The 18590-nt window shown below is 51.7% G+C and overlaps 6 protein-coding genes across 6 annotated transcripts; 2 read left to right on the top strand and 4 right to left on the bottom strand.

Annotated features, from left to right (window-relative positions):
- Positions 1-1640: 1640 nt before the first annotated feature.
- On the top strand, positions 1641-2555 carry POSPLADRAFT_1056631 (hypothetical protein; the record flags this gene model as incomplete). The annotated part of the gene is made up of 4 exons (XM_024480811.1): positions 1641-1773; positions 1838-1952; positions 1984-2237; positions 2296-2555. The coding sequence occupies 4 exons, from the start codon at positions 1641-1643 to the stop codon at positions 2553-2555; spliced, it is 762 nt and encodes a 253-aa protein (XP_024338832.1).
- A 516-nt stretch (positions 2556-3071) lies between these two features.
- POSPLADRAFT_1142881 (hypothetical protein) lies at positions 3072-4466 on the top strand (the record flags this gene model as incomplete). Its single annotated transcript, XM_024485483.1, has 6 exons — positions 3072-3188; positions 3262-3333; positions 3685-3868; positions 3927-4068; positions 4135-4258; positions 4314-4466. 6 exons carry the CDS (start codon positions 3072-3074, stop codon positions 4464-4466), a joined length of 792 nt encoding a protein of 263 aa, XP_024338831.1.
- A 512-nt stretch (positions 4467-4978) lies between these two features.
- On the bottom strand, positions 4979-5910 carry POSPLADRAFT_1039907 (hypothetical protein). Its single transcript, XM_024477616.1, has 2 exons — positions 5568-5910; positions 4979-5517 (listed from the first exon to the last, which is right to left on the bottom strand). The coding sequence occupies exon 2, from the start codon at positions 5504-5506 to the stop codon at positions 5081-5083; it is 426 nt and encodes a 141-aa protein (XP_024338830.1). The 5' UTR covers positions 5507-5517; positions 5568-5910; the 3' UTR covers positions 4979-5080.
- A 251-nt stretch (positions 5911-6161) lies between these two features.
- On the bottom strand, positions 6162-6551 carry POSPLADRAFT_1056628 (hypothetical protein; the record flags this gene model as incomplete). The annotated part of the gene is made up of 1 exon (XM_024480810.1): positions 6162-6551. The coding sequence occupies one exon, from the start codon at positions 6549-6551 to the stop codon at positions 6162-6164; it is 390 nt and encodes a 129-aa protein (XP_024338829.1).
- Positions 6552-8174: 1623 nt separating this feature from the next.
- On the bottom strand, positions 8175-12194 carry POSPLADRAFT_1046501 (hypothetical protein; the record flags this gene model as incomplete). Its single annotated transcript, XM_024479048.1, has 15 exons — positions 8175-8512; positions 8821-9068; positions 9330-9409; positions 9466-9713; positions 9945-9960; positions 9991-10093; positions 10154-10177; positions 10312-10447; positions 10687-10757; positions 10875-11005; positions 11053-11094; positions 11153-11403; positions 11451-11549; positions 11598-11781; positions 11934-12194. 15 exons carry the CDS (start codon positions 12192-12194, stop codon positions 8175-8177), a joined length of 2232 nt encoding a protein of 743 aa, XP_024338828.1.
- An 848-nt stretch (positions 12195-13042) lies between these two features.
- Positions 13043-18469, bottom strand: POSPLADRAFT_1074399 (hypothetical protein; the record flags this gene model as incomplete). The annotated part of the gene is made up of 13 exons (XM_024482704.1): positions 13043-13342; positions 13397-13642; positions 13692-13922; positions 13979-14047; positions 14332-14583; positions 14636-14764; positions 14817-14962; positions 15023-15337; positions 15390-15497; positions 15546-15861; positions 15997-16153; positions 18253-18345; positions 18429-18469. 13 exons carry the CDS (start codon positions 18467-18469, stop codon positions 13043-13045), a joined length of 2403 nt encoding a protein of 800 aa, XP_024338827.1.
- Positions 18470-18590: the final 121 nt, after the last annotated feature.

Here is an 18590-nt window from a genome sequence, read left to right as displayed (position 1 = left end):
CCCGTCGCTCACGCCATGGCCGTGTGTGTCCGGCGTCGAGACGCCAGGCATACCCATACGCCAGGTAGACGCTCACAGACGCCCCCAGCCTAGCGGCCGTGGGCGACGCTGGGTATCTGCACTTCTCCAGTTACGCAATATCAGTTGAATCCGTGACTTGCGGGAGGATCTTTCTGCCCAGCGTGGACGGTACATTGTGGTCCATCACCCGGGACGCGCAATGTTTTTTAATTTTAGTGTTTTATTCTATGCTTCGATGGAAGAAGACCCGGCCTTCATTGGATTGAGCGGGCGATTGTACCGTAAGGGCGATGGTCGTCGAGGAGCATGCTCTGGACATATTCCGGGAGAAAGCGTGATGCTGCCTGGATGTCATCTTCATGGACTGGAATGGCGGCGACAGGTCGGTACGATCTTGTCAAGTTAGCGAAGCGGCTTAGCCCTCCCTTAAACATCAAGATGAGAAATTCTTGCCAAGCCCGTATATCTATACTCACATGAGTGGATGCGGATTTGTCAAGTTTAGAAGTTCTCCGCCAGGGGGGGGGACAGACTGAGTGAACTGCGATTGCTTGTGGTGAGGCGTGCCTCGACGAGTTGCAGACGATACTAGTAGCATCAGTAAATCCGAAAGTCAGCCTATGATAGGTTGGCAACGGGTACTGCCATATTACAGTATCTTTCAAGATCTACATGTCAATATTAGCGCATCATTTAACGCACCGCCAGTGAGCAGATGGACTCACCTACAATCATGGCGACCCAGTAAGGTATGCCACTAATTGATGCGTACTTGATCGTGATCTACGACCCGGAAATCCATTGTTCATGAGCCGCTTTCCCGATAATGTTGAGCTACCGACCCCAAGTGTCCGCTATCCTACACTGGCAGGTTACCACTATCCGTCTCTTCTATGATCGACAGATCGAAGTTCTCAAAACTTAGCATTTTTGAAGAGATGGCGACAGGCAATGCAATGTAATGCATCGCACCCCCGTCAACGCAGTAGGGAGCGGGGCCCTTCAATGCGTTACCAAGGGGGTCAATGCAGTGTACACTCTACAGACGTAAACGTAGATGGACGTTTTTTCACCGGTTGGCGTACTGGATTGCCTCCACGTGCCTGAACGGGTGCTGCGGCGAGTGGAACACGTCCTGATACGTGATGGTTGTCCAGCCCGCCATCCTGATCGAATTCACTTTGAACGCTCCTCTACGCGCAAACCGCCCACCATTTCGCGTTCGCGCTCGCGCAGCACCCGAGCATCACCACCCTCAACGTATGCCAGACAGCCAGAGCAGTGCATGGAGCCAAGCTCAGCGTTGGGGGGGAGGACGAGCGATCTTGCCGACGCACAGCATGTGCTCCAACATCACATCCATCAAGCGAGGTGAAACGCCGTCACGCGCGTAGCCGCCATGCTATATAACTCCGGAGCAGGCTCCAGGAGCGCCAGGCTGCGCCTCCCCTTCGACCATCACTTCGCCGTTCCCCCCTTTCTTTGGTCTTTCTGTTTCTGCCTTTCTTTTTTGCTGCTTTCATTTGCAGTTGTAACGACCCCCACGCGCGTGCATCGCATCGCACTCTCACGACCTTCGTTGACCTAACTTGCCAAGTTAACGCAAACGAATACTCACGATGGGCTACGTTCGCTCCCGCAAGTTCTGCTGCTGTCTGCCGGTCAGATTCGGTGTCTTTTGCTCTGCCCTCCTTGGTGTTGCCTACAGCACAGCGTTCAGCGTGCTTGCATGGATTGAAGTCCACAGACATGGTGAGTATTTGTTTTGATTAGAGACCACGAGAGCATAATATTGATCGATCGGGATTTCATTTAGCGACTCACCAGCTTGACCTCGGAAAGGATGAGGTTGTTGGGCTGGTTCTTTTCGCCCTCGCGTACACATTTATGCTACTATTCTCGATCATGGGGCGAGTCAACATGCTTAGGCGGTGCTCTGTGCGGTGCTGACAGCAGTTGCAGTCTGATTGGCTCGATCGGGGGTGTGCGCGGGTTCGTCAAGGGTTACGGTATCAGCTTGACCATCAACACCGCCATCACCATCGGTATTGGCATCTTCTGGTGCTGGAGGCTGTTCCACACGGATCGCAACTCTTGCTCGATCCAGGAGGAGAATGATGCTGACAAGGTCGCCCACTGGGTCTGCCAGAAGGGCTTCGACATCATCCGCATTGTCCTAGTCATCGTCATGGTCCTTGTTTGGATCTTCCAGATTGGTGAGTGTCTTGCCACCTGTTATTGCATGAGCGATGGTTGATGGTCGTGTGCCTGTAGCTGGCTGTGCTATTGTGTTCGACTACGTCGGCCAGCTGAACGAGGAGCTCGAGATGGACCAGCAGGCGTATGGCGCTCAGGATGCGCCGGAGGTCAACCCGTACCCCGCGCCCGCCGGCACAATGATGCGCACGACCTACGACGCGCAGGCGACACCGATCATGAAGAGTGCTTACGAGCAGGGCAACTGGCAAGATGGCGCAAAGCCGCAGTATCCGTTCACACAGCCGGAGAACGCGTACGGCCGCGAGGGCGTTTGAGCGGGAGGAGTGTAGTTTGTGGAGTGCACATTCGTTGCTTGCAATTGTACATGACTCGCATATTCAGAGTGGACCAATGATTAATGATTTGATGGTCGAACTACACGGGTCCGAGTGCAAAATATTTGGCGTTGGCAAGTTGCTGCAAGCCTGTAGTCTGAACAAGTGATGATGGTTGGCCACCTAAATCTTCACCCAGAAGTTATGCGACAGGAAGTCCAACAATAGAAATAGTCAAGTGTGCTGTATCGGGTATGATGCGTTGCAAGGAGATATCTGGTCGGACGGCGTGAAACCCGGCGAGTTGAGAGTCCGGAAAAGGCAAACAGGGGGAGCACGAGGTTAGAAAAGGAAGAGCCGTGATTGGCCCGGAAATGAACGGGGCGGCGGAAACGGCCGAAGATGTCCGCTCGGTGTTCCTCCCACCAGTGACGACTTGGCTGCATTTCACAAGCTCCTTAATCCCTTGCACCTACTTTCCTCGCCATGCAGTCCGTCGTCGCTCGCGTGCCCATCATGCGCAACAGCGCACTCAAGTCCTCGGTGCGGACATTTGCCTCCTCGTCCGCGCGCAGCCAGGCGGTGCCCACCGAGAAGCCTGTCCTGAGCAAGCAGTTCAAGATCTACCGCTGGGTGAGTCCATGCGCGGGCTCGCACGACTTGTGCAGCACATTGGACTTATTCGAGGCGCTCTGCGCATATACAGAACCCAGACGAGCCAGCGAAGAAACCAACGCTGCAGACGTACAACGTCGACCTTAACCAGTGCGGTCCCATGGTGAGTCCGATCTATCTCCCATGAAGTACGGGGCTCTCTGCGCGGCTGGCGTTGTTGTCGAGATGTTGGTGGTCACAGTGGCTGTCAAAGAAGGCACAACCCACACACCGAGAGCTCAGATGGTTTGGAGTGTTGAAGTTGGACAGTTCGCGTGGGCTATGCCCACAGTTTGGCGGGGAGGCTGCACGACATGCAGTTAGCGTAACTGTTACGCGTACTGTGAAGGCCTTAACCCATCTCTATCAGCCTCCGGACCATTTTCAATGCTGTACTACAAATTGAACCTTCGCGCTGTCGTCTGCACCTTCATGAGGCTGTACAGTTTCCTGACCTATATCTACGTCAATGCAGATTCTCGATGCCCTCATTAAGATCAAGAACGAGATGGACCCCACGCTCACCTTCCGCCGCTCTTGCCGAGAGGGCATCTGCGGCTCGTGCGCCATGAACATCAATGGGCAGAACACGCTCGCGTGTCTCTGCCGCATCGACCGTGACGCGAACAAGGACACCAAGATCTACCCACTCCCGCACAGTTCGTCTGCCCCTTCCTCCACGTCCCGGTTGGTCTCACAGTAGGCTGTATGCGACAGTGTACATCGTCAAGGACCTCGTACCAGACCTCACGCTCTTCTACAAGCAGTACAAGTCGATCGAGCCCTATTTGAAGAATGACAACCCTCCCGAGGGTCGCGAGCACCTGCAGTCGCCTGAGGACAGGCGCAAGCTTGACGGGTGGGTGCTATATGCGTGCCTGTGGTGTCTATAGAGTAACAATGCTGACCGCTCGTACATCATCAGGATGTACGAGTGCATCCTGTGCGCATGCTGCTCAACATCGTGCCCAAGCTACTGGTGGAACCAGGACGAGTACCTCGGCCCGGCAACGCTTATGGCTGCCTACCGCTGGATGGCTGACTCACGAGTGCGTGCCACCCCATGCTATCCTCCCTCCCAAAGACGCTAATACATGAGTGCAGGACACATACGGCGCGCAGCGCAAGGAAAAGCTCCAGAACGAGCTGAGCCTGTACCGTTGCCACACGATCTTCAACTGTGCGCGCACGTGCCCGAAGGGACTTAACCCCGCAGCGGCGATCGCGAAGATCAAGCTTGAGCTCGCCGCGGACTAAGCGTCATCTTTACATGACCCAAGGCGGCGGGGACGAGGCTGTAAGTCCGGTGCGCCGTCGCGGAGGAGCGTCAGGGCTGACGCGCGAACAGCAGCGGGATCCCGTGCATGAGAGGTATCTGGCAGCCTAGAAGATACGTCGGGGCCGGGGCGGTAGGCTCGTGTACGGCTTCGGCTTGCATGTGTTCATTAGTTGAATTGGGACTCGGATGCATGATGGACTGTTGTACAACGTGGGTCTAAGCTGCGTGGGGCCTTCCAGGTTCGAAGGAGGTTAGTGCATCCATGCTTTCTTTGAGGGTGATACCAGACACGCGATGAAGTTGCCAATTACTCCTGTGGTACACACTTAGTCGGAGAGCCATGAGCTTGGTCTCCGTAGGGTTATGGGCTCCTCTGACGGCTGTATAGCCCTCAGTCTTTGCATGCTGACCGTCGACAAGAGGCGATCTTCAGCAACCCTGGTGGCTGTTCAGGCAGAACTCAAGTTTGGGCTTGCTGTCCAAACACAAATTCAGAGTAAACCATTCCCGTTCCGTTTTGAATCAATATACAATGCTCCTGAAAGTGTTTATTCCACCTGGGTGATCACGACCGTCCCGCCCTTCCACCTACTCACTCCTCCTCTGAATCCGACTCCGCTGGGAGCGGCAGCGCCTCGCCCTCGATATGCTCGTGCGAGATGACACCGTGCCTGAGCGCCGCCCGCGCACGCGCAACGATGTCCTCGACCTTCGCGCCGCTCTCGATCGTGAGGAGCACGCCGTGGTGCTCGATGCCGCCGTCATCGGTCTCGTGGTAGGGCCCGTGGAGGCCGGTCGTGTACAGCCAGACAATGATGCCGTTGCGAATCTTGCCGTCGTCGCCCGCGCGCCCGCGGTTCTTGATGTACTCCGTGAACGGGGTGTAGTCTTCCGCGTCGGAGATCTCGTCGAGCGATATCTGCGCGGCGAGGAGCGCGGCGATGAGTGGGGCGCACTCGGTGCCCGTGGAGCGCGCGATCGCGTACGGGAAGATTTCGCGGGTTTGAGGGCCGTACATGATGTCTCTGTCTGCGGCAGGTTAGGGTGATGTGTGATCGGAGAGGGAAATCTGTTCATACCTGAATGCGGGGTACTAGGAGGGGAAGGGTGTTGGCAATCGATGGTACGTGGTGCAAGAATTCGGACGCCTTCTTGTAGTTTATGTAGGGCGGATTGCTGATGTCAGCGCTGAAAAGGGGCAAATATGTACAGCTACGAGTGCGATGCGAGTGATGCTCCAGACAGACTGCCCGGTACGTAAAGAGACAGAGCGCCGTGTTTGAGTCAACTGATAATGCAGTGAAGCAGGAGACGAGCTGATGCAGATCACCCTGATCCGCTTAGCTGATGAGCGAGACTAGGTGCGCAGCTGCTCGAATCGACATTAGTTGTACATTGTACGCCGTCCGAGCAGTATTAGAGCAATATCGTCAACTCGAATTGTAGCGCAGCAGCGTAAAGCAGCGTCGAGCATATATAGCAAGGCTGAGCTCTATCTCACCCAATTGATCCGCCCTCGATGATCGATCAATCCGCACTTACATTCTTGGTATGCGAGTTTCCTCATCGGGCACGTGGACATGCCCGCCAATTGATGTTGTCATCCCGCACAGCCCGGTCGGAGACGGTCAAACAGTGATTTACACAACATTTCCACCGCTTGGCGGTCAGCTCTAGGCCGCCGCAGCAACATGTTCATGCGCAAGCACGCCAGCCCTCAAACAGGATCTCGCCCGCTCCACCACATCCGACAGGCGCGCGCCGCGCTCGATTGTCACCAACAGGCCGTGATGTTCGATATTTCCCTCTTCTGTCTCGTGATACGTCCTGTAGAGCCCTTCTGGGTACAACCAGACCAGGTGCCCACTCTGCGTGATTCCATTTTCGTCTGGCATGCAGTGGTGGATGACGTATTGTTCGAAAGCCACAAAGTCTTCCGCTGAGGAGACCTCGTCGATATTCAGTGGTGCGGCGAGAAGCGCGGCCAGGAGAGCAGGGTACGCCGTCCCGGTAGAACGGGCGACTGTGTAAGGGTATCTGGAACTGCGGTCGGAATCTGACATCCTATGGTTCCGTCAGCCCGACATTGACATGCGATAAAAACATAGCATGCACCGATCACTCCCAGCAGTTGAAGAATTTCAAGTGTAAATAGACGTATTTGAGAGCAATGGCAAAACGCAGCAAGACTCGATTAGATAGTGATCATACGTAGTTTGCCCGCGAGTTAGCTCGTGCCTTGTACCCCTGCCCTAAATATTGTCTCCTCGTCGCCTGTCGCTCTGTATCACAACAGGTTTGTCAATTAGCGTTACAGCCAAACCAATATTGATAGACCTCCCCTCGCAAAGTATACACTTCGGCAAAGTGGGGCAGAAGCTCGCGGCAGGAGTGCAGAGACGGCGACGATCAGAGACGGGCTACTGAGTAGACGCTTGCTGTGATCCCCTCGTCTTCCGACCATGGTCGGTGATCGTCGATATGTGCATCCTGCTCAGAAAGGATTGGTTGTATACATGTCTCGCTCTATGGCTAATGATCAGAAGCTACTGGTATCACGTCACAGTAGGGTGCAGAGGTCGTCGCTGTATGCCATTGCTTGCGGAAGCAGACGGACAGCAGACCTCGACAAACGGACGGATCTTGAGGCATTGGTGTAGATTACTTTATATGGGTGCCGCGAACAATCTCTGAGGAATGAATGCACGTCACCCTGAGGTGCCGAGCGCCATTATGCTCCATGCCGCCTATCTGTACTTCTCGCGAGGGAGGTCTATCAATATTGGTTTTGCTGTAAGTTCTTGCGATCTACATTCACTGGCAGAACCTCTGTCTGGGTGGACCGTAGACATCATTTACGTTCGGCAAAGGTTTTGTAAACAACAGATACGATTTCTGCTAACAAGAACATTGTCTCAGAGTCCTTAACATTACGAAGAACGGGCTCGCTTCACTCCTGACCTGTGCATATGGCGTGGCGGAGTCTTTACCATCCAGCTGGCTTGCCCATAATGAAGTAGCATGACTCCAGATACCTGCTCTCATAAAGCGAGGACACGGTTCACGGCTTGTCGCAAACATACATGTTGCTGAAGGTTGTCATCTTTGTCCACTCCTGTCGATTTTGAACTGCGCACGACAATTCATTGCATGGCTTGTATCGTAGATGCCCATCGGTCTATGGGATACTGTTGAGCTCTAGGTGTGCAACAACATTCGCTTTATCGAGTCACTAGTGCGTGTGGTAAGTCCACTAGCCTATTCCTCTTCCGCGAAAGCTCCACATTCCAGATACCTTTGAGGAGCTGTAGTAATGTATTCGAATTGTAGAAGACATTAGTGTAACGCGACTTAAGATACAAGGGGCCGGATGGGAAACGGAATGCATAGCCTAACGGGCTATTCCTGTGTGGGAGGGTGAGATGCAGCAGTCGTCCGAAGATGGTCGATGGTCGTAAACGACAGTAGAAGCTAGCTAGAAGAGGAAAAGAAGTAGTATGACCGTGGTTCGTGATGATATGTATGTGACGACACGAACAGACTACGACCAAATCACGACGGTTTTCGAATATGGGTAGCGGAGCGAAGAAACAAAAGAGAGAAGAAACCGACTTTTCATCGAGTTTGCCGTCGCGGACTGGATGCTGCAGGTACGTCTGTCGTCCATTTTCCCCGGATCCCGTCTTCTAGCTCCTGCGCGCTTTCCTCGACCACATCCGAGCACTCTCGGGAAGGGAAACAATCGTTGCTTGGCGACCGTCTGTGACGAAAGACCCAAGAGCCAGCTCCAGCAAGTGTAGATGCTTTGATTTGCGTGCCTCGTCAGGCAGATCATGGAAGGTATCTGGGCACGGTTTGTCGTCCAACGTATCCTCGCTCTCTACTCGAGTGAGATGATCTCTATAAAGTTCATGGAATACCCCATGCAAAGGCCCATCTGGGGATGGAGCGCGTGGGGAAAGGGATATTGAAGGAGGGGACCAGAGTATACGACTTATCTCCTCGTCGACAACCACGCGGAGATCTTGAGTGATGATATCAGGAGATGTTTGACCAGAATCAACCCTGCGTCGTCGATTGTCTACACGCTGATGGGCCTTGAGATTGGCGATGATTGAACCTGCACCTGGACGCTGCTCTCGTTGACCTTGCCAGCACATGCTCATCAAATGCCGTATGTCCGCGGGGATACCCAGAGTACGCCGGGGCCGGTCACCGCGCATTACCCTCAAAATAACGGATGCATCCTATGCTATCTCGTGGAATGGGATGCGACCGGTGTAGAGCTAGCTATGCTTGTCAGATGAGGGCTTGTTGACATAGTATTCTGACCAACCTCTAGCATGACCATCCCGAATGCGTATATGTCGCTTTTTTCTGTGTGTCTGGATAAAGTCCCGAAGAGTTCGGGATTCAGCAGCTCTGGTGCCATCCATCGTGTTGTGCCTTTGCCGTGGTGGTGTTGGGTTGTCGAGGTTGTCTGTGTAGACGTGAAATCGCGCATGAGGGCAGCTAAGCCAAAATCGGCTAAGAGCGCGTGTCCTTGGTCGTCAATGAGTATGTTTGCCTGGGATATACGGCTATCAGCGATACATAATTGAGATGTCATGGTACTGGAATGCCTACACCCTTTAGATCCCCGTGTACCATGGGCACAGAATGCAGATAGTCCAGCCCATATGCAATGTCTAGGAGCTACGAAGGACTGATCAGTGGATTTTCTCAAGATAGTGAAATGCATGGAGGCTACCAGTGCAGTTCTATCAATAGAAGATTTACAGCGTGCGAATTGCACAACATCGCCATTCCTCAGCCACGGGGAGATCATGCATAAATTTGACCCTATGTCGCTCATGCCAATTAGAGGAAGAATGTTTGGGTGGCGTAGTCGCTTCCAATGAAGGAATTCGCGCGTGAAAATCTGTAAGTAATCAGAATAGTATTGCTGATATTGTGATACAGGACTACCTGTCGAACCTTCTCCACATCATCATTTGCGAACAATCGGATCATTTTGAGAGCAACATCTTGGCCGTGTAATTGGCCAAGCCAGATATCTGCAAATCCTCCATGCGCGACTGGCCACTCGCCCAACCTCTTGATGGAATGATGTGGAATATGTGAAGACTGTGGGAGTAATCCTGTTCGATTGCACAATGAGTCTAAGACCTTCATAGCAGTCTTCTGAATCTCATTAGGCATGTTGTCTACCACCTGAGAGGTTGCTGATGTCAATTCAGCAGTATAATGAGAGAATACACTTCTCTTTTCACCTGATCCAAGAGCTCGATGCAGGACGCTATATGGTGCTCTAATCCCTCCATCCACCTGACGCCCTCACGATCAAGTAGAATAGCCGTGACGGCGTCGAGAATGGAGATTCCAGCATCCTCCGCCTTGACATACATGAGTCTTGTATGTCGCTGCATCACAAAATATAAGATAAAAATACTTACCTCGAGCTCTATGTAACTGTGGTCATAATGATATATATGGGTAGACTTTCGCCGAAGTTGTTGACTGAGTCTCTCCAGGGCATTCATGAAAGAATCGCAGACGTTCCGAATCTTCCCGCGTGATGTGTTCTGGCTCCGCATGCTGCTCCCTGCGAAGTATAATGAGTTTGTGATTGTACAAACGGTGATGAGAGTGTCGAGGAACTGACCCGAAGACGGAGATGGAAGGTAACCTAGGATATATAAGAACGAGTCACGTAAGGCAATTGAGACCTTATTAGATGCATAACTGTAGTATCACCTTCAAAACCGTGATCCTGATGCTCATTCTCAGTCCATGTGCTTGTGATTAGATTTGCGCTACTACCTCCCCCTGGAGACAATGATGTTGCGGTTCCATTCTCGGCTAAGCTGCGGTACGAGCAGGGATGCGCGAAGCAATCTACGAGTATCACCACGCCAGAGACAATTTGCGACATCCTCATTGTCTCTCCTGAGATCTTCTGGAATATTACTTTGAGCTTATCAGTCACCTTTTGTTAAGAGAAACAAACATTCTAGTTTCTTACAGTCAAGTTTCTCCCCAGTGGCTTGACATAATGAAACATCTATACCGGTGCTGCCCATGAATGTGAAAACGACTTCACGCCAGATCTGGCAAGAACACGAGCTCGAATCTGAACAAATGCGAATGCTGATAATAAAGCATAGCCATGCTTGAGCAATTGAGCATGAAACGTACTCAGTGGTAACAGAATTGCAGCATATCTGTCGAGCAAGTACCACAACTCATCGATGAGTTCTTGCAGCGGCCTGTGATTTGTAAGCAGTGAAGTAGCTATATAATTCCGAGCGGCACGGCGTGAACTGTTCCGCCTTTTCCTGACCACCTGTGTACTGAGAGCAATTATTTTCAGTATCTGAGCTAACATTCGAATACGAATGGGATCTGGCTGAGTTTTTGAGTCATTGAGGTAAACAGAGAGCAAACTGAGTACGAGCTGAACATGTCGGAAAACGTCGACCAGGAAGCGGTTAACACCTCGGTCGCCCTTTGTTTCCTGAAGCAGAGCATTAGTAAAGGCAAATACGGTACATAAGCGCATACCATTGCCAGTAATAGCAAGGCACCAAGGAGCGACGCTTTATTCTATTCATTCATAACATTGAGTGGAGTACAGTTTGATGTCCGGGCCTGAGCTACTCACGGCATCAGTGAAAATGACGTCTTCGGGAAGACCGATAAACATGCTGGCGATCCTATTCAATGTGTTGGAAAGGTGCGTGCGCTCTATGGAATATGTTTGGACCGAATTCCAATGTTCGTTGAACTTTGTCATAAACTCGTCTGGAGTCTCTATCCTCAGGGATTGGGCACCAGAAGGCGATCTCCCGATCAGAGCAACGTAGTATCTGAGGGCGTGCTGCCAACTGAGTGACAAGCGCGCTGTTAACCCCCCTTCGCAAATGTCAGATGGTATACGATCCAAAGGGGTATGAACAGACCTAGCTCCCATGATACTTCACCCAATTGCCACCGTAGCTTCGGGATAAGGATACTCACGGAGGCATCTTGCGCGATGACTGGCCATGAGGGGGGTTTTCCTAAAGCCCTTAGCATTTGTGACGGGACACAGTGCCTCAATCACCTACGACATCTTGATGCCACGAGACTCTTACGTCCTAGTCCCATCATAATCACGATGGAGGCGAGGATATCAAAGAATATTTCCCGAGATGCGAATGCGGGATTCTTTTCACGCAGACTCCCTTCCGCTCTAGGCACGCGCTCGAACAGATCGATGATACTGGCGTGTTCCAACGTCGTGGTATCTATCTGTAAAACCGTCCAGGCTGTCGTTTTAGCTAGTTTAAAACACAACGCACCAGAGCAAACCCTGCCACCGAACGAAACAAACATCGGGTATACGTGTTCTTCAGACAATCGCATAAGACCCCATCAACAATGTGTATAATACGAATACTCACCCGCTTAACCTCGCCATTGTTGGCCATGCTGAGAAGCCAATCTATATCGTCTAGAATGGGTTCCAACGCTGGTACGAGTGGCTTCTGCGAAGGCCGCAGATTGAGAAAGGATGATATCATCGCTTTGGTGTTAAGATCTTGTTGACCCGGAAGCGCATTGTGAAGATCAATGCCTGTATCCTGGTTGTATCGGTCAAGCGCATGATACCAGACGACAAGGATCGGTTGAGTAGGTTCGGACGCCACAGGTTCTCCCACCATCGAGGACTGAGTAACTGCAGAAGAAGGATAGAGGTGCAGACGGGCTGAAGACGATGACGAATTTCCAATGCTGATTATATTCACAATGAAACGCCGGCGTCTGTTACCTGAGGGCGATACCGTGGCAGTGAATAAATGTTCGACCGACCATCTACATTGCTAGAAGGCATTGCCTCTGAGCACAAAGCATCCCACGATGTAACGTGGGTTCCCTGACAAGAATTTCCAGGCTATGTGTGCCAACCGATGCGATGCTATCAGCCATCCACAAAGCGCAGCAGAAGCAGGGAACTCGCTTCTGTTTGTATCAAACATGCTGCGGATGTGTTTCGGGAGAGATCACAGCTTTGATTGACTTTCGCAGGCGATCGAAACCGTTTTCGTATTCGTGAAGGTGCCGTCGGGAAGCCGCTTTTTACCTATTTGGAGTTGACTCACGTAAAGCTGAAATAACTTGCACGATGGACCTGACATGGAATCAGTATTCGTGTCGTTTGTCTAGTGATGAGAACATTGAATGCCACGCAGAGAAAGACAGATCAAGAGATGTGTTGCGTTCTGAGTACATGATCAGACTGTTCCTGTATAGACGGCAACCCGTTGACGCGATGTCTAGGCATCAGCCGAGGAGTATGGTATACCGTAAGATCAATATCCAGGACCCGGACGGTGGCTATGCTATAGATCGTCGACCACATTCAGTGGGCTTTATTGCCCTATTCCACGCAGCATGGAATAAGGCACGAACTGTGAGTGAAGAGGTGCAAGCCGGACGAAAGGTTCCGAGGAGATCGAAGACATGCCTATTTGTCCGATCGACCTCAATGCCTAGCGCCCTGACCTCACTCCTAAGACGCTCCAAGGACCGGTACTGTGGCCGGTGTGGGCTTGCCGAGTGCCAATTCCAATAGTTGCAGTTGCGCTCGTCGGTGTGGTTCGTCGGAAGAGTCGTTTAAAGTGGTATTCATGCCTTTCTTGGGTTCCAGCAGGCCTAAGGCATGCCACTGTGTTGCAAGCGCCGTGGTAGGGCTCTCGGCTAAACATTGCGAGAGGTGATCTGATATTGTGTAAACTCGTAATGGCTCTGATGCACGTGTGGCAGATGGGGAAGCATGAAGACAGTCGAGCACATCCGACAGGAGAGTATCCTGTGGCTCATCGCAGTCAACATGGACAAGATCATTTTGTTTCGCCACACTGACATATGCAACGTCTTGAATATCGCTCGCGGTGGGGTAATGTTCGCGGAGTCGCACACTGGCTGCAAGGCTATCTAGCACCATTTTCGCAGTTGGGCGGCGCCCTCGTTCTCTCCAACACAAGCTCATCAGGTGCCAAATATGGTCGGGTATGCCGACACTACGTGGAGGCCGACCACCGTGCATGACCTTGAGAATGACTGTGGCGTCCCATGTGATCTCATGAAAGGGGATGCGACCTGTGAAGATCTACGTGCACTGTTCAAAAAAAGCCAACGGAGATGTGCATCCGACATACCTCCAGCATAACCATGCCCAGAGCGTAGATATCTCTTTTCGTCGTATGCCGAGTAACACCTCCAAAGGCCTCTGGATTGAGTAGCTCAGGCGCCATCCATCGAGTCGTTCCCCGGCCTTGGTTATACTGGGTAGTCGTGATTGCCTGTGACGTCGTGAGATCACGCATGACAGCGGCGAGACCGAAATCCGCTAGGAGTGCATGTCCGTCATCGCTAACCAGGATATTTGCCTGAGAGAGGGAATCGCTCATATTCAGCGCTCTGCGAGCAAAGATGAAATACTCACACTCTTGAGATCTCCGTGCACCATGGGCACGGAATGGAGATAATCCAAACCAGAGGCTATATCTAAAACCTACAGACACCTACGGGTCAAACCAACTCTGAGCCGCACGCTTTGGAATACAATACAGAACCAATGCATATCGGTCGGCAGACGTATTGCGCCGAAGATAATAGCTCACGTCGCCGTTCTTCATCCATGGAGAGATCATGCAAGGGCATGTAGCCATATCGCTCATACCCAGCAGAGGCAGGATGTTTGGATGGTGCAGTCTCCGCGAGTGGAGAAACTCGCATATAAAAGCCTAGCTCTTGTCAGATATGTGTTCCGGAACACAGACAAGAAAGGGGCCTCACCTGTCGGACTTTCTGAGCGTCGTCGCTCGTTGACAGACGGATGATCTTGAGTGCAACGTCTTGTTCTGTTACCCGGCCGAGCCAAATGTCCGCAAACCCTCCGTAAGCGACTGGCCATTCGCCAACACGGGTGACCGAATCACTAGAGATGTAAGATGATTTCGGGAGAATTCCTGTTCTGGAACAAAGGGAAACCAGCGCATTGATGACAACGTTCTGGTACTGATTCGCGCTTGGCATCAAGTCTATTATCTAAGACCATATCAGTACATCGAAACCTCACGCATCGCAGTGTCATCCTAACCTGGTCTAGGAGCTCTATACAGGATACTGTGTGGTGTTGAAGACCATCCAACCACTTGACACCGTCACTATCAAGAAGGACCGTCGTGACCGCATCGACGATAGAATATCTGGCGTCGTCCAACAGCACCTATGCAACCACCGTTAACGTGGTAGGCGCAAGGCAGGCATAACGAACGCACATCAAACGTTATGTGATCCGCCTTCAAGACCTGAGGATTTGACTTGCGCTGGATTTGATGGCTCATTCCGTGTAGCACGCTCAGAAATGTTTGGCTAACATCACGAAACTGCACATCTGATAGATTTTGGATACGCCTGGTCGGGTCTAGTGGTAAATTACTACACTAAGTCGGTGGTGTACATGAGGGTGAAGCTTAGTACGAACCTGGTGATGGAAGTCTACGACGGCGAGATCTTTCATTAGAAGCAATTTCCATTGAAGCAATAACTTCACGCGCCTGCAAAAAGATAATCTGAGTCTGGACCACAATGATGACGTGTAGGTCACAAACGCTCTCATTTTCTGACTCCGAATTGTCAGAGCGCTCTTCGTCCGAATCCTGACCAAGTCCAAAAGCAGACGCGTAAAGGGCCGAGCTAGGATAGGTGCACGGGTGCGCAAAACAGTCGTGCGATAGAGCATTTAGAGATTCATGTTCTGTGGCCTTCATTGCCTCTCGCGAAAGTTTCTGGATAAGCACTGATTGGAAAAGAAATTAGACAAATACGCTGGTAAAGGGGCGGCTGCTCACAATCAAGCATTTCGCCAGCATTTCGACAGATTGCCAGGTCGATACCCGAATTGCCAATGTAAGCGAACATTGCCTTCTTCCAGAGTTCGCCAGCGCTTAGAGTCGACACTAGCACGATTGAGTCACCGCTGGCTATTCCGCCAAAAAAGGACATACCTGGTGGTAAGAGCCTCGTTGCGTACCTGTCTAGCAAATACATCGATTCGTCTACGAGTGCTTCGAGAGCGGGGTGGCGTGAGAGAAGCCGCGGATAAGCACCGGCCAGAGAGACACGACGAATTGAACGGCCCTTCTTAATGACCTGCGTGCCGAGAGCACAGATCTTCATGATCTGAGAGAAGGTCCGAACACGTAGTTGATGCGCCGATACATCCGCATGGGCTGCGTTAGACAGGAGCATCTCGAGAACGAATCCAATATGTCTACACAAGTTGAGAACGAGTCCGTTGGCGGTCGCATCACATTTAGACTCCTGTCGAGACGCATGAGAGAATTTCGATAACTCGAAATGCGACGCTCGCCATTGTCAGCGCCAACAGTGCAGTCAAAATCAGCGCTTTCTACAGGCTATCAGTCGCGATTCCATGTTATGCGCTGATCCGCTCACCTCCTTGGCAGCGACGTGCTCGTCGTCGGGAAGAGACATGATCTTCTCGGACGCGCTCCTGAGTACCACATAGAGTTGCTTCCGTTCTATGGAATGCAACTGGACGATGTCCCAGTGCGCATTCAGCTGCATCAGGAGGTCCTCCGAGGTATTTGCCCTGGGCGATCGTGTAGAGGATAAGGAGACCCCAGTAAGTGTGGAGTGATATCCGCAGGCGCGTTGCCAACAGAGGGACAAACGTACATTCGGATTTCCTAGGTTCCATTAGACAATCGAAATATTGAGGGAAGTGAATCCGGACCTAGTGGCGATGCGATCTCGTCCAACTGCCAGCGGATTTTCCGTAAAATCACTTCCATTAAAGCATCAGCACCAATAAGTCGACTTGATGAGACTGCTTCCGCAATGATGTCAAAGATGACTAAGTCACATCGCAAGAAACTTACGGGTTTCCGGTGATCGCATGGCTCTGTGTGTGAGTCCCATCATGGTCACGATCGACGCCAGAATGTCGAAGAAAATGTCTCGCGATGCAAGGGCGTCCCAAGTCTTCAGGCGAAAACTTCCTTGCACTCTGGGTACCTGGCCCAGCAAAGAGATGACAGCGGAGTACAAAACGTTCGCGCCGCTCATCTGCGGTAGATTCTAGGCACGTCAATCGACACAAATTTGATTGAACTTACAAACGCTATAGTACTAAATGCGCGGAAGAGACACCGCTCAAAGTCTTCCTGCTTCAGACAAGAAGACGACAAGAAGACTTTTACAAACTGCCTACCCACCATATCGTCACTACCAAGATCCATCATGCCAAGGAGCCATTCTGAATCTTCAATGATTGGCTCCAAGACCTGTACCAGTAGTTTGGATGGTGAATGACTTCTAATAAGCTGCTGCAGCGCAGACATCTTGTTCCGAACATCTCTCAAGCACTGAGGCTGTAATGAGCTATCATGTCTGTCATCACGAAGGTTGATGCCCGTGTCCCTCTTGTATTTCTCGAGGGCATGCTGCCAGACAATCGGGGTTGTATTAGTATGCTCCAGCCCCATAGCGGGTTCCGTTGCTCCGAAACTCAGCAGAGGTGATGCAGAAGGTATAAGAACGACAGCTGACTGCAGCTACTGTCAACCAAATATATACCTGTGCTCAGCGGCTAAAGTGGTACTAAACACGAGACGATAGACATAGACACACCTTGATCAGACCTAAAATGTTGAAAGGAAGCCGGACAACGTGTGTGTCTATAATTTTACGTTGGGTTATCCTAGGTACAAGGGATAATGGCGAGAACAAGCATACCTCAGTCTAGTGGCACAGCGATTGAGGAGAAAAGGGAGCAGAGGGGGGGGCGAGGTTTATGTATACGGAATAGGTAACACGTGGAGTTAGACAGAGAAGAAGCTAAAGTATCGGACAGGCAGCGCGAATAACGACTGCGGACGTCAAGTGCCACGAGGATGCCAGGATCCGACAGAAATTAATGGCACCGCCTCCGAGACGAGGCCCGAAGTCTGACCTTTCCGATTTTGATTCTGAAAGTCTTCAGCAGGCCCTAAGGTACGCAAAGCGAAGAATGGCATGTATGGATTCGAGAGCTGAACAGAATGAATGAAGGGAAAAATCATGCGAGACATTTACCTCAGTCCAGGGACGTAAAAGACCGGCAAGCGTTGATCAAATGACCGCGCCCTTCACGTACTGGCAGTGCGGGGTGTAGAAGCGATACTAATCGCCGACTTGTATGCTGCCATGTTCTTATGAACACGATAGCACAGGTTTGAATCAGATACATACAGGCGCCAGTGGCGTCCCATCCTTGTCGATGATGTCGTTAACAGAGCAGACTGGAGCACCGTATTGCATGAATAACTTCCAAACTCTAAGGTTGCAGCGGTTAACCAATTCGTCGCGGTCGAGAATACGTACGCACCACACAGGTCCAATCATAGCCATCATAAACGAATAGACGTCAGGTATCAGCAGACTATCGCCGTGTCACAAGAACGTTCAAGAACGCAACAGCGAAAGGAGCGACTTTCAACTCATGTAATAACCCCGCGCGAGCAGAGCAGTATGGTATATTTTAGTACAACGTCCATAGGGCGCACGAGGAGCCCACATCCTGCCCTCACCCATCCATGAGCCCAACAGTCGAAGGGTACGCAGCTATCCCTGTGCCTCCTCGAGCAGCGTAACATGAACCTCACCTGCGGCCGCCCAGAAAGTTAAGCAAAACCACGGGCTATTGCCTACTTGGTGAAGGCGCGGATGATCTTCGCAGAGATATGCAGGAAGAAGATTGAGGCAATGAATGAGAGGGACAGAACGAGGACAATGAACGGGTCACTGTACAGGAGGCAAACGGCATCAGTAAGAACGAGGACAGGCTCCCCCCCTCAACGTAACGATGGTAGTACATAATAACTTACACTCGCAGACCCGGAGAATCGTCCGTGTAGAGCTTCAGCATTGTGTTTGAAGATCCACCTGCACCCGCCGCACGCGTGGAGTTCGGTCGCGACGCTTGCGAACCAGCCGCTCTCCGCCTGTCCCCGTGGCAGAGTGTGAGCACGTCACGAAAGCGAAGCAGA

This window comes from Postia placenta (assembly GCF_002117355.1).
Source record: "Postia placenta MAD-698-R-SB12 unplaced genomic scaffold POSPLAscaffold_7, whole genome shotgun sequence".
In the NCBI taxonomy this organism is placed as follows: Eukaryota; Fungi; Basidiomycota; class Agaricomycetes; order Polyporales; family Adustoporiaceae; genus Rhodonia; species Rhodonia placenta.
This window is presented reverse-complemented; position numbering and strand designations above follow the sequence as displayed.